Source organism: Amblyraja radiata, chromosome 19 (assembly GCF_010909765.2).
Source record: "Amblyraja radiata isolate CabotCenter1 chromosome 19, sAmbRad1.1.pri, whole genome shotgun sequence".
In the NCBI taxonomy this organism is placed as follows: Eukaryota; Metazoa; Chordata; class Chondrichthyes; order Rajiformes; family Rajidae; genus Amblyraja; species Amblyraja radiata.
In genome coordinates, this window is record NC_045974.1 from 20,263,108 (window position 1) to 20,276,045 (window position 12,938).

Here is a 12,938-nt window from a genome sequence, read left to right on the forward strand (position 1 = left end):
CCTTCCCGTACTTGTGTAGATAACAATAAACTCGACTATGCAGCTGTGCTGAAACAAAGAACTACACAAACTGGTTTAAAAAAAGTACACAAAATGCTGGAGTAATGTCCCTGTCCCACTTAGGAAACCTGAACGGAAACCTCTGGAGACTTTGCGCCCCACCCAAGATTTCCGTGCGGGTCCCGGAGGTTGCAGGTGGTTGCCGGAGGTTGCAGGTAGTGGAAGCAGGTAGGGAGATTGACAAAAACCTCCGGGAACCTCCGGGAACCGCACGGAAACCTTGGGTGGGGTGCAAAGTCTCCAGAGGTTTCCGTTCAGGTTTCCTAAGTGGGACAGGGGCATCCATTAGCAGGTCTGTATCTCTGGAGAACATGGATAGGTGACAATTCTCCAATTGAATTCTCCAAAGTTACGCAATTATAAACCCTATCCTCACCTTCCCCCACTCCATGTCTCCCCCATCCCCGGTGCCCCACCTATACTTACACTTATTTCTCCCCTCCATTCACATTCCTTCCTCTGGCTTCATAATTTGCTACTCTTCAATCCTTTTGTTTCACACCTTCTGCTTTAATCTCTGTCCTTTGTTCCAATCATCTGCCTAACACCCCCAACCCCCCCCCCCCCCCACGCCTGTGTCCACCCATTACCTGCTATGCTTTGTCCTGCCTCTCCTCTCGTCTCCCTCCCCTCCCAGTCAACTATCCATGTTCTCCAGAGAAGCTGTCTGACCCGCTGAGTTACTCCAGCATCTGGTGTTCATTGTTTGTACCAAAGATCTTACAGCTCTGCTCTAAGATCTTTGGTTTGTACGTTCACTGGTTCCAGTTGTTCACTATTGACAACGTTTATTTTATTTTAGAGAGACAGCATGGAAACAGGCCTTCCGGCCCACCAAGTCCCGTGCCAACCAACGATCACCCTGTACACTAGCATTATCCTACGCACTAGGGACAATTTACAAAAGCCAATTGACCTACAAACCTGTACATCTTTGTAGTGTGGGATGAAAGCAAAGTACCTGGGGAAAGCCCACACGGTCACAGGGAGAAGGTACAAACTCCGTACAGACAGCACCCGTGGTCAGGATCGAACCCAGGTCTCTGCCGCTGGGAGGCAGCATCACTACCGCTGCGCCATCGTGCCACCAAACAGCATTCTGTTTAAGTTTCAGATCCCAAGTGTTGCCCTTTGGGTTAGACCCTGGCTCTGTCTCCTGCAGAGTTGCAGCTTCCCCCAGCATTACTGCACACACTGACTGCATGTGTCCACCGCAGGCATCCCTGGGCAGCAGCCCCACCTGGTGGAGGTGTGATGTTCCTTCAGGTTAAAGCACAACCTCCCACAGATACTGGTCCAGGCGGCGGGCAGTCGATGGCCGCACAGGGGCTTGACTACCTGCCCCTATTCCGGGCCTAGGTCCGTGTCCGCGTGTCCCTGGAGAGGAAACACGGGGTGTCCACGGGGACTTTGGAGGCCTTCCGTGAACGCTGGTCACCGTGGGAAGTCGAGTGTTTTATTGATAAAGCTGCCAATATATTAATTTGATGATCGTTTGTTTGTTAACTGTCAACACAGGCAGCTTTGGATTGTGTTAATACTCTGTATGTTATTTTTATTTTTTGAACAAAAGTATATGTATAAAACAAAAATAAATGAATAAATTAATAAATAGATAAATAAAGACCGATACCGGCCCAGGCTTCACTGGAACATAAAATAGTACAGCACAGCATCAGGCCATTCGGCCCACAATGTCCATGCTGAACATCTTTTATTTGCCTGCATATAATCCATGTCCCTCAATTCCCTGCATATCCATGTGCCTATCTTGTCTGCCAAATGCCACTATCGTATCTGCCTCCACCATCATAGGGCAAGTGAGACTAAAGGAGATGGGGCATCTTGGTCGGCATGGGAAAGTTGGGCCAAAGGGCCTGGTTCCATGTTGTGTGACTATGACTATGACCACCCCTGGCAGTCTGTTCCAGGCACTCGCCATCACCTGTGTAAAAAAAACCTGCCCTGTACATCTCAAACGTTGCCCCTCTCAGCTCAAAGAACAAACCCTCGTGAGTGTACACACAATCTACATGCATTATACATACATTCTATAAGACAGATAAAAGAAATGGCTTTGCAAAAAATGAAAGACAGAGTTACAGAAATGCAGTGAAGTTTATAAGATATAGGAGCCGATTTAGGCCATTCAGCCCATCGAGTGCATCACAACGAACAGAAGAGCCCATGATAGTCCCTTCACCCCACCTCCTCTGCATTACTGTGTTTAAGAAGGAACTGCAGATGCTGGAAAATCGAAGGTACACAAAAATGCTGGAGAAACTCAGCGGGTGCAGCAGCATCTAGATGCTGCTGCACCCGCTGAGTTTCTCCAGCATTTTTGTGTACCTTCATCTGCATTACTGATAGTGTAGTTTACAGACAAAGTGTCAACACAGGCCCTTCAGCCCACCGAGTCCACGCCGCCCAGCGATTACCCGTACACTAGTTCTATCCTACACTCTACAGACAATATTACAGAAGCCATTTAACCTACAAGCCTGACAATCCGCCAGAGGAGGCAGTGGCGGTGAGTAGAAAGTATTTGGATAATGCTTGGATCGGAATGGTGTTGAGGGGTATGGGTCAGTTCTGGACAAATTAGAGCAGTAAATACTGTGTGACTCAGAGGCAACTTCCTGATGGTGGTATCCCAAGTTGGGCCGAAGGGCCTGTTTCCGTGTTGTATGACTCTATGACTTGAATAGCTAGAGTGAGGACAAACATACCAGGACACAGAATATAGTGTTACAGTTACAGAGAAAAAGCAAATTTAAAAAGTGCAAGGTCCACAATGAGGTAGGTAGGAATATCAGAACTTTGCGTGTGTGTGTGTGTGTGTGTGTGTGTGTGTGTGTGTGTGTGTGTGTGTGAGCGTGCGTGCATGTGTGTGGGTTGTGTGCCTATGTTTCAGTGTGTGTGTGTGTGTGTGTGTGTGTGTGTGTGTGTGTGTGTGTGTGTGTGTGTGTGTGTGAGTGTGAGTGTGTGTTTGTGTGAGTGCATGTGTACGCATGTGTGTGTGTCTGTGTCTTTGTGAGTGCCTGTGTGAGTGTGTGTGTGCTTGAGCGTGTGTGTTCATGCACATGTACATTAGTGGGCGTGCAGATCAGTATGACTATGCAAGTGTGCGTGTGTGCAAGAGGGGTGTGACAGGTAGATTAGAGGTGCGACCTACCGACAGTGATCTGGCTGACACAGCTGTAGTAACTGGTTCCAGTGGAGAGGTTGTGACTGGTGCTGCTCGATTCTCTATCTGTAACAAATGAACAGCAGTCAGGACCCAGCACCGCACCACCCTCTCCCATCCCTATCTCAGTCCCCATCCCTCCCCCATCCCCATCTCCCTCTCGTAACTCCCTCCAGCTCTCCCCCATCCCCTCCGCCCCCCACTTCCCCCTGCTGCTCCCTCACGCGCCCCTCTGGGAGCGGCTAACAGTCCCGCCCCTGTCCCAGGCCAGCCTTCCCATGAGTTAGTAACTGCTGCATCTCCATGTCTCCCAGCCCCGGTCTTGCCATCCGCTGACCACAATGACCACACCACAATCCCCAGTGCGTTAGGTTCCTCCCAGAGTAGAGCCTCCTCTTTGATCTTCCCCGTGGAGTAACCTCCCGGTTACTGGGCACACTCCAGTACATGTCTGCACCTTTTCCTCATCCCTGCTCTTTGTTCTGGTCTTTCTCTCTCCTATGGAAACCCTGGGATCGGCGAGGGCAACTATCGAAACCTCCTGATTATTCTCTCAGAGAGGGGAGAACCCGCAACCTTGGCCACGCGGGGCACAATGGGAGGGGTAGGTGGTGATGGGATTAGTCGCCTCACCTCACTGTCACAGCACCAAGAATGGTTTCCGTGGCAACATTCCTGATCTTAGAATGTCACAAAGCATCAACATCTGATCTCTGGGCTCATTCACGGTTGGGTTGTGACAGCTGATGCACAGCAAACCCCCACAGACAGCAGTGTGTCCGTGACCAGATTGTCTGTGTCACTGGGGTTCAATAGACAATAGGTGCAGGAGTAGGCCATTCGGCCCTTCGAGCCCACACCGCCATTCAATGTGATCATGGCTGATCATCCACAATCAGTACCCCGTTCCTGCCTTCTCCCCATATCCCCCGACTCTGCTATCTTTAAGAGCCCTGTCTAGCTCTCTCTTGAAAGTATCCAGAGAACCGGCCTCCACCGCCCTCTGAGGCGGAGAATTCCACAGAATCACAACTCTCTGTGTGAAGAAGTGTTTCCTCATCTCCGTTCTAAATGGCTTAACCGTTATTCTTAAACTGTGGCCCCTGGTTCTGGACTCCCCCAACATCGGGAACATGTTTCCTGCCTCTAGCGTGTCCAAACCCTTAATAATCTTAGGTACACAAAATTGCTGGGGAAACTCAGCGGGTGCAGCAGCATCTATGGAGCGAAGGAAATAGGCGACGTTTCGGGCCGAAACCCTTCTTCAGACTGATGGGGGGTGGGGGGGGGGGGAGAAAGAAGGAAACTTACCCAGATAAGTATGCCTACCTTAATAATCTTATATGCTTCAATAAGATCTCCTCTCATCCTTCTAAACTCCAGAGTAAACAAGCCCAGCCGCTCCATTCTCTCAGCATATGACAGTCCCGCCATCCCGGGAATTAACCTTGTAAACCTATGCTGCACTCCCTCAATAGCAAGAATGTCCTTCCCCAAATTAGGGGGAAAGATTAGCCTTTGGGCATGGTTGAGAATTTTCTCTCTTCCCTAAAAATGTCTCACTGCTGAGAGGGCAAAGAGGTCATCGACTTAATGTCTTGTCCAATTTAGGCAGCGTTATCAAACACTGCGGCACTCGGCCAATACTGGTGTAACACTCCCTCACTACCCCCCTCCCACAGTACCCACCCCCTCCGCCCTGGGTACCCCCCTCTCTCAGTACCCCCCTCCCTCAGTACCGCCCCTCCCTCAGTACTGCCATAGCACCTGCACACAATTGCCAGCCTAATCCTACATCAAGACTTTCTGAGCTTGGGTAAGTCGTGGAACATAGAACACAGACGTACAGCAGATGAACAGGCCCTTCGGCCAACAATGACTGTGCTGAACATGATTCCAAGTTAAACTAAGCTCATCTGCCTGTACATGACGCGCATGCCTCCATTCCCTGAATATCAATTTTCCTATCCAAAAGCCTCTTAAAAGCAACTTTCATATCTGCCTCCACCATCACCCCTGACACCACTATCTGCACTCACCACTCTCTGTGTTGACAAACACTTGCCCCACACATCTCTTTTAAACCGAACCCCTCTAACCATAAACCTATGTGCTCTACTCTTTGACATATCCACCCTTGAAAAAACATTTTGACTGTCTATCCTCTCTGTAGCACAACGCAGGGTATGCTACTGTGATTCAGTTGCTGCCTCACGGCACCAGAGACCCGGGATCAATCCTAACTATGGGTGCTGTCTGTATGGAGTCTGTACATTCTCCCTGAGACCTTGTGGGTTTCCTCCAGGTGTTCTGGTTTCCTCCCACATCCCAAAGACGTGCAGGTTTGTAGTTTAATTGGCCTCTATAAATTGGCCCTGGTATGTAGGATAGAACTAGTGTATGGGTAATTACTGATCAGCACAGACTTGGCGGGTCGAAGGACCACTAAATCTCTAACTAAATTAAACTATACCTTTCATAATTGTATATACTTCTATCAGATCTCCCCTCAACATCCGATGTTGCAGAGAATCCAATCCAAGTCAGATGAAAAAAAGTCTGTATCGGAGTCAAACAGATACTCTTTCTGTTTACAGATTTTGATACTGGCTCATGGAGGATAATTAAATATGCTGATGGGTGTCTCTGATCGTGCTGACTCAGCAGCTACGAACTTCTCTCTCTGAAACTTGCAAACGCAGTTACTCCTGGAAAAAAATTAACCTTGGCTCCTGTATTTAATTACAGCACCATCAAAATTACATCTGTGAGGCAGTTTGTGTTACTCAGAAGATAAGCTACTAATCTATTACCATGTTCAAAACCCTTTGCACATAATGTGTTTTTTTAGTATTAGTTTAGGACTAAACAGGTAGTAAACACTGTCCAGTCCATCATCGGCTCTGACCTCCCTACCATCGAGGGGATCTATCGCAGTCGCTGCCTCAAAAAGGCTGGCAGCATCATCAAGGACCCATACCATTCTGGCCACACACTTATCTCCCTGCTACCTTCAGGTAGAAGGTACATGAGCCTGAGGGCTGCAACGTCCAGGTTCAGGAATAGCTACTGCCCCACAGCCATCAGGCTATTAAACTCAACTGAAACAAAACTCTGAACATTAATAGACCATTATCTGTTTATTTGCACTGTATCTGCTTATTTATTGATGTGTGTATATATTTATATAATGTTATATGGACTCACTGATCTGTTCTGTATTCATGCCTACTATATTCTGTTGTGCTGAAGCAAATTAAGAATTTCATTGTCCTATCTGGGACACATGACAATAAACTCTCTTGAATCTTGGAAAGACAGTGTGGAAACAGGCCCTTCGGCCCACTGAGCCTGCGCCGACTAGCAATCACCCGTACACTAGCACAATCCGACACACGAGGGACAATTTACAATTTTTACCAAAGCCAATTAACTTACAAACTTGCACGTCTTTGGAGAGTGGGCGCAAACCAGAGCACTCAGAGAAAACCCACGCGATCACAGGGAGAATGTATAAACTCCATACAGACGTAGTCAGGATTGAACGAGAGTCTCTGGCGCTGTAAGGCAGCGACTCTACCACTGTGATACCATGCCGCCCAAACACATTTTCCAAGACCCTGCCAGGAAGAGTTTAACGTCTCCAAGCATCAGCTGGCAAGTGCTTCTGAAATTGTAGAGACTCGTATTCTGCCTCTTTGTAGCTGTCTATTAACCAAGAGTCAAGACTATTTAATTGTCATTTATACCAGCAATGGACTCATTAAATTCTTACTAGCTGTAGCTTAACAGACCATATAGATATATAATAATCAATTATGCAACAAATTAATGATATAATAGTGCAAAAAAAAACAAAGTCCATAGTCCATAGAAGATCACAGTTGCTGAGGTTGCTGTCCTTAAACCTTGAAGTAATCATTCCCGGACTCCTGTACCTTCTTCCCGATGGTAGCAGTGAGATGAGAACATTGCCAAGGTGGTGTGGGTCGTTGATGATGCTGGCTGCCTTTTTCAGGCAGCACCTCCTGTAGATCCCTTCGATGGTGGGGAGGTCAGTACCCGTGATGGACTGGGCAGTGTCTACTACAATTTACTTATTACTTATTATCCTTTCACCCACCTCTCCCTGAATTCCTTTTCACTATACCTCGGTACTTGTGAAAATAAACTAAACTGAACTGAACCGGCGTTTAATTATCTGCCCTGTGTTCATCCAGCTTTTCCTGAAACCCCTTTGTAGTCATCTTGGATGGGTTTGCGTAAGACTGTGGAGATGCGTCACATCCCCAACGACCCTCACAAACTACAACAGTTGCACCATAGAAAGCATCGTATCGTGATGCATCACAGCTTGGTCTGGCAACAGCTCTGCCCAAGACTGCAAGAAATTGCAGATAGTCGTGGTTGTAGCTCAGTCCATCACACAGACCAGGCTCCCCACCATCGACTCCATCTACACTTCACTCTGCCTCGGGAAAGCAGCCAACATAATCGAGGACCACTCACACCCCCGTCATTCCCTCTTCTTCCCTTTCCTGTCAAGTTGAAAACAAGTGCCACCAGATTCAGGAACAGCTTCTTGCCCGCTGTTATCAGACTGTTGAACAGTCCTCCCATAAGCTAGGGTGTAGTCCCAATCTTCCAACCAACCTCATTGTGGACCTAGCACTTTTGAAAAAAAATGACACTTCATGTGACATTATTAATAGGCTAGGACTTTATATCTAGTACAGGAGAATGAGGGGTGATCTTAGGCAGAAGGGCCTGATTGTATGCTGTTTGCCTCTATGACTAATTATCCAGGCCTTGATACATCAAACCAGCAGCAAACCCCTTCACCCCTCTAGACAACCCATGCAGCCACCAGGACCAGGATTAGAAAGATCAGCCGGGGGGTAGGTTTTACTGTGTGGTGGGGTGAAGCCAAGGTGAAGACTGAACTTACAGACCATTCTGATCGCTCATTCCCTCGCCGGCAATAAGGTTGTACATCATGGTTCCAATTTATTTCAAATTACCAGCTCACAGAGAGAGTGAGAGAGGAGAGAGAATGAGAGGAGAGAAGGGGAGAAAGAGGGAGAGGAGAGAGAGACAGAGACAGAGAGAGAGAGAGAGAGAGAGAGAGAGAGAGAGACACACACACACACACACACAAACACACACACAGGAAAGAGACAAAAACAGAGAGAGACAGACAGAGAGACCGTGGCAGAGAGGGAGAGGGAGAGGGAGAGGGAGGGTGTAGGGAGAGAGGGAGAGAGGGGGAGAGGGGGAGAGGGAGAGAGGGAGAGGGAGACAGAGAGGGAGATGGACCTTTAGTTGATAAAGTGGCTCATTAATTGGTTGGGAACTCCTGAGCAATTGATTCATTTTGAAATGCGATTGCTATTTTTTTTGTCCAGGCTTTGAGCAGTTAGATTCAAGTAAATGCAAATGCAATAAATAGCCATTAACTAGTTGGAAACTTCTTTATTGTGCTGGGAACTCAGTAACCTCCTAATGACATCACCTAACTTGTTGTTTAAGAAGAGGTGGCATTTCAGTCCCTCAATTCTATTCTATCTGTTCCATCATTCTTCACTGACAAAAATCTGACTTTTTCTCCAGAGACGCTGCCTGACCCGCCGAGTTACTCCAGCATTTTGTGTCTATCTACGATATAAACCAGCATCTGCAGTTCCTTCCTACACAAAAAACCTGACTGGTTTGAATTATAATACGGATTGGATATACTGAGACTGTTTCCCCTGGAGATAGGATGTGACTGAAGTAGACAATGTGAGGAACGTTTCCGGCTGGGGTCCAGTGCACATGGTGGCATCATCCAGCCCAGCCACATGGTGGTATCATCTAGCCAGCCACATGGTGGCATCATCCAGCCCAGCCACATGGTGGCATCATCTAGCCAGCCACATGGTGGCATCATCCAGCCCAGCCACATGGTGGCATCATCTAGCCAGCCACATGGTGGCATCATCCAGCCAGGCACAAGAGAGGTCAGGCACGGCATGGGCATGTGTAAATGATACAGGGACTGCAGGTGGGAATGGGAATTCGCAAAACGGCAAGGGGCATGGTGAAGGTAAATGAGTGAAATAGCCATAGAGCTGTATAGCAAGGAAACAGGCTCTTCAATCCACCTTGTCCACACCCAAGATGACATTCTGGGCTAGTCCCATTTGCCTGCATTTAGCCCATATCCCTCTAAACCCTACCTCGTCATATATCTGTCCAAAAGTTGTCATTGTATCTGTTTCTATAGTTTCCACTGGCAGCTCATTCCAGATATGGACTAACATCTGAGTGTAAACGTTGCCCATGAGGTCCCTCTTAAACCTCTCCCCTCTCACCCGAAGCCTGCGCCCTCTAGTTTTTGAAATCCTCTACCCTGTGGAAAAAGACTGAGTGTTCACTTTATCCATGTCCCTCATCATCTTGTACACCTCAGCAAGGTCACCGCTCAGCCTCCTACACTCTGAAGAAAAAAAAGCCCCAGCCTGTCCAACCTGTCCCTAGAACTCAAGCCTGCAAGCCCAGGTAACATCTTGGAAACTACACCTGGCCGTAAACACACAGTCCAGAAGCTGCAACAGCTAACTCAGTCGACAAGGCCAGCAAACCAGGCGGGAGACTTTCAACAAAAATCAATTTCCAATGTTTCATTTCATTTCCCACACACTTGGTTCTGAGAATTAGTGGCGTGATGCTTTCCCATCAACAACATACACTTCAATTCCTTCCATGGTGATGAAATTGAGTTTAATTGACCAACCAACTGACCTTGGAACTAGACACCTCTCTGCTTCTGGAAGCTTCTACCATCCTGGCATTTGTGCTGACGGTGCATTCCTGCCGGTTTACTAGAAGAACTCCTTCAATGTTTCTTGCTGTGATTTAGTTCTCAGTACTGAAGTACCAATGCTGGAGACACTCTGCGGCTGCCTCAGTGACCAGGCTTGGCAACAGTGTGTCAGAGATACACAGCGGGTCGGGAGGTGAGGCAACCATCTAGTTTATTTTAGAGATAGACAGGAGCGCGAAAACAGGCCCTTCGGCCCACGGAGACCGCGCCGACCTCGCCTCGTACACTCGCACTATCCTACACGCAAGCGACAATTTACAAGCCTTACTGGCTCACACCAAGCTCCCCAGACTAACACTTTCAGAGCAGTGAGATATCTGAGGATGCTCTTGGTTAAACTATCAACCGTTAGCTCCTTCGGCGAGATTATTCTTAAAATGACCTGCCTCGCTTATACCATAAACACTGGCCGCAGGTCATCAGGGAGCTTGCCCACCCTTCTTGAAATGGGATAGTATATGTGCCAGTGAGGGGCAACCACCCCCCCACCACACTCCATAGTAAGCATCGATGATATAGCACATGCCGGATGTGTCGGAATGGGATCTGAATCCATGACACATGATGTGTATGTGAGAGAGCGAGAGAGAGAAAGAGAGAGAGAGAGAAGGGTGTGTGTGTGTGTGTGTGTGTGTGTGTGAGAGAGAGAGAGAGAGAGAGGGTAGGGGGTGAGAGAGAGAGAGAACTGGAGAGAGAGAGGGAGAGATAGAGAAAGACAGAGGGGACAGAGGGAGGGAGAGAGAGTCAAAGAGAGGGGGGCGAAGCGAGAGAGAGAGAGAGAGAGAGAGAGAGAGAGAGAGAGAGAGAGAGTGTGTGTGTGTGTGTGTGAGAGAGAGAGAGAGAGAGAGAGAGAGAGAGAGTGAACGGGAGATGAGAGAGAAGGAGAGCTAGAAAAAGACAGAGGGGGACAGAGGGAGGGAGAGAAAGTCAAAGAAAGGGGGACGAAACGAGAGAGAGAGAGATAGAGAGAGAGAAAGTGAGAGTAAGAATGAGAATGAGAGTGTCAGGGACAGAGAGAAAAAGCCACGCATTAGCAGCCAACTGGACAACCCTGTAGCCGCGGACTGCTGCCATCAAGGCCATCTCTATTCCTTGCAGAACATCCGTGCGTTGATCCCGTAGGGCGGTAGGTGGAGGGCAGGGGAATATATCGGGTTGGCTTTCTCTAAAACGAGACCTAGTAGAGATCCAGCGGCCAGAATGGTCTAGCTCGGCGTGGTTCCATCTCAGCTGTAACCACGCTGAGATTCAGTCATGTTTTGCCTCCCCCATGCTGGTTTCGTGAGTGCCAGTGTTACAATTATTTCATTTGGCGATTTTTAAACTGCAACGGGCGCTTCTCCCTTCCCTTGTCGCAATTATTCCAATCACCCAGAAATGTAGGTGCTCCACTAAACACACAGATGAGACACGCAGCTCTATGAAGCTACACTCGGTGAAAGCTGCGAGCAGATGCCACATACATAATGCATTGTTCCGGGCATTGAATGGCGTGGTTCAGCAAGACTTTGCCCGTACAGACCGTCCCATCACAACGGCAACATTGCCCACCAACGCCGACTCGTGCACTCAAACGTAAGTGTAATCTATCAAGATATCTTCCCAGAGTTTCCGATCTAGAGAATCAAATTAAAAAAGAGCGTTGCCTGTGATCGGTGGAAGTAGGCGATCACGTCTGCATTCCGATGTAGCTCTGAGCAGCCGCGCTTCACCTGCCTGCCTTCAGCAGCCTCGCCTGACGCTCATTTACCTGCCGTGTGCATTAGACTTCAACGCACAGCTCAGGATCACATCCAAGCCAGTTACTCGGCGGAGTGATTGATTTGTCACCCAAGACACCTTCTGTACCCACTATCCCTTTCTCCCTCTTCTATCCCCACCGTGTCCCTCGATTCCAGTGTCACAGTTATTCATCCCCCACCCCTTCCCCTCTCCCCCTTCCTCTCTGCCTCTTCTCCTGTCTCTTTCTCTCCATCTTCCCCTCTCCCCTTCTCTCTTTCTCCCTCTCCCATTCGTTGCACCGTGTTACTGTTTCCTGCTCTCAACCTTACATCCTTCCCTTTCTCTGCGCCAGTCTCCAGAGATCTTTCCCTGAACCTCCCACTATGCGTGCGCCCCCTTACCTCTCCCTTCCCTGCCCCTCTCTCTCCTTTTCCCTCTCCTGTTACCTTTTGTTTCTTACATTCATTCATTCATTTCTATCTCTCTATCCGCCTCTCGCGTTCCCGCTCTTTTGTTCATCTGTGTGTGTCTGTGTCATTATCTCTTTCTCCCCCTGCCTCTCGTTCCCTTTTCTTTATTCGTATCCCTGTCACAATCCGCCTCTCCATATCTTTCAGGTCTGGCTCTTATGTGGAGGTAACAACTGCAGATGCTGGTTTACATCGAAGGTAGACACAAAATGCTGGAGTAACTCAGCGGGACAGGCAGCCCCATTCCTTCTCTCCAGAGATGCTGCCTGCCCCGCTGAGTTACTCCAGCATTTTGTGTCTAACTCTGGCTCTTATTCTCTCTTGCCTTTACCTCCCACACAGAGACCCACACACAGACCCACACACAGACCCAAACACCCCCCATACACACGGACCCCCCCCCCCACACACACACAGACCCACACAAACCCATACATACAGACCCACACACACACAGACCCACCCACCCACATACAGACAGACCCACACAAAGACCCACGCACAGACCCACGCATAGACCCACCCCGCATATACACGGACCCCCACACACAAAGACCCACCCAAACCCATACACACACATACACACACGCACACACAGGCACAGGCACATACACACATACCCCGACGCACATAC

At 48.6% G+C, this 12,938-nt stretch overlaps 1 protein-coding gene across 5 annotated transcripts in view; it reads right to left on the reverse strand.

The window, feature by feature from the left end:
- ano4 (anoctamin 4) overlaps positions 1 to 12,938 on the reverse strand; it is a 79,420-nt gene that overhangs the window by 66,126 nt on the left and 356 nt on the right. For all 5 annotated transcript variants that reach the window (XM_033037893.1, XM_033037891.1, XM_033037895.1 and 2 more), the window contains exon 2: positions 3,236 to 3,313. In XM_033037893.1, coding sequence (XP_032893784.1) covers positions 3,236 to 3,313 — 78 coding nt within the window. The remainder of the gene's footprint in view (positions 1 to 3,235; positions 3,314 to 12,938) is intronic.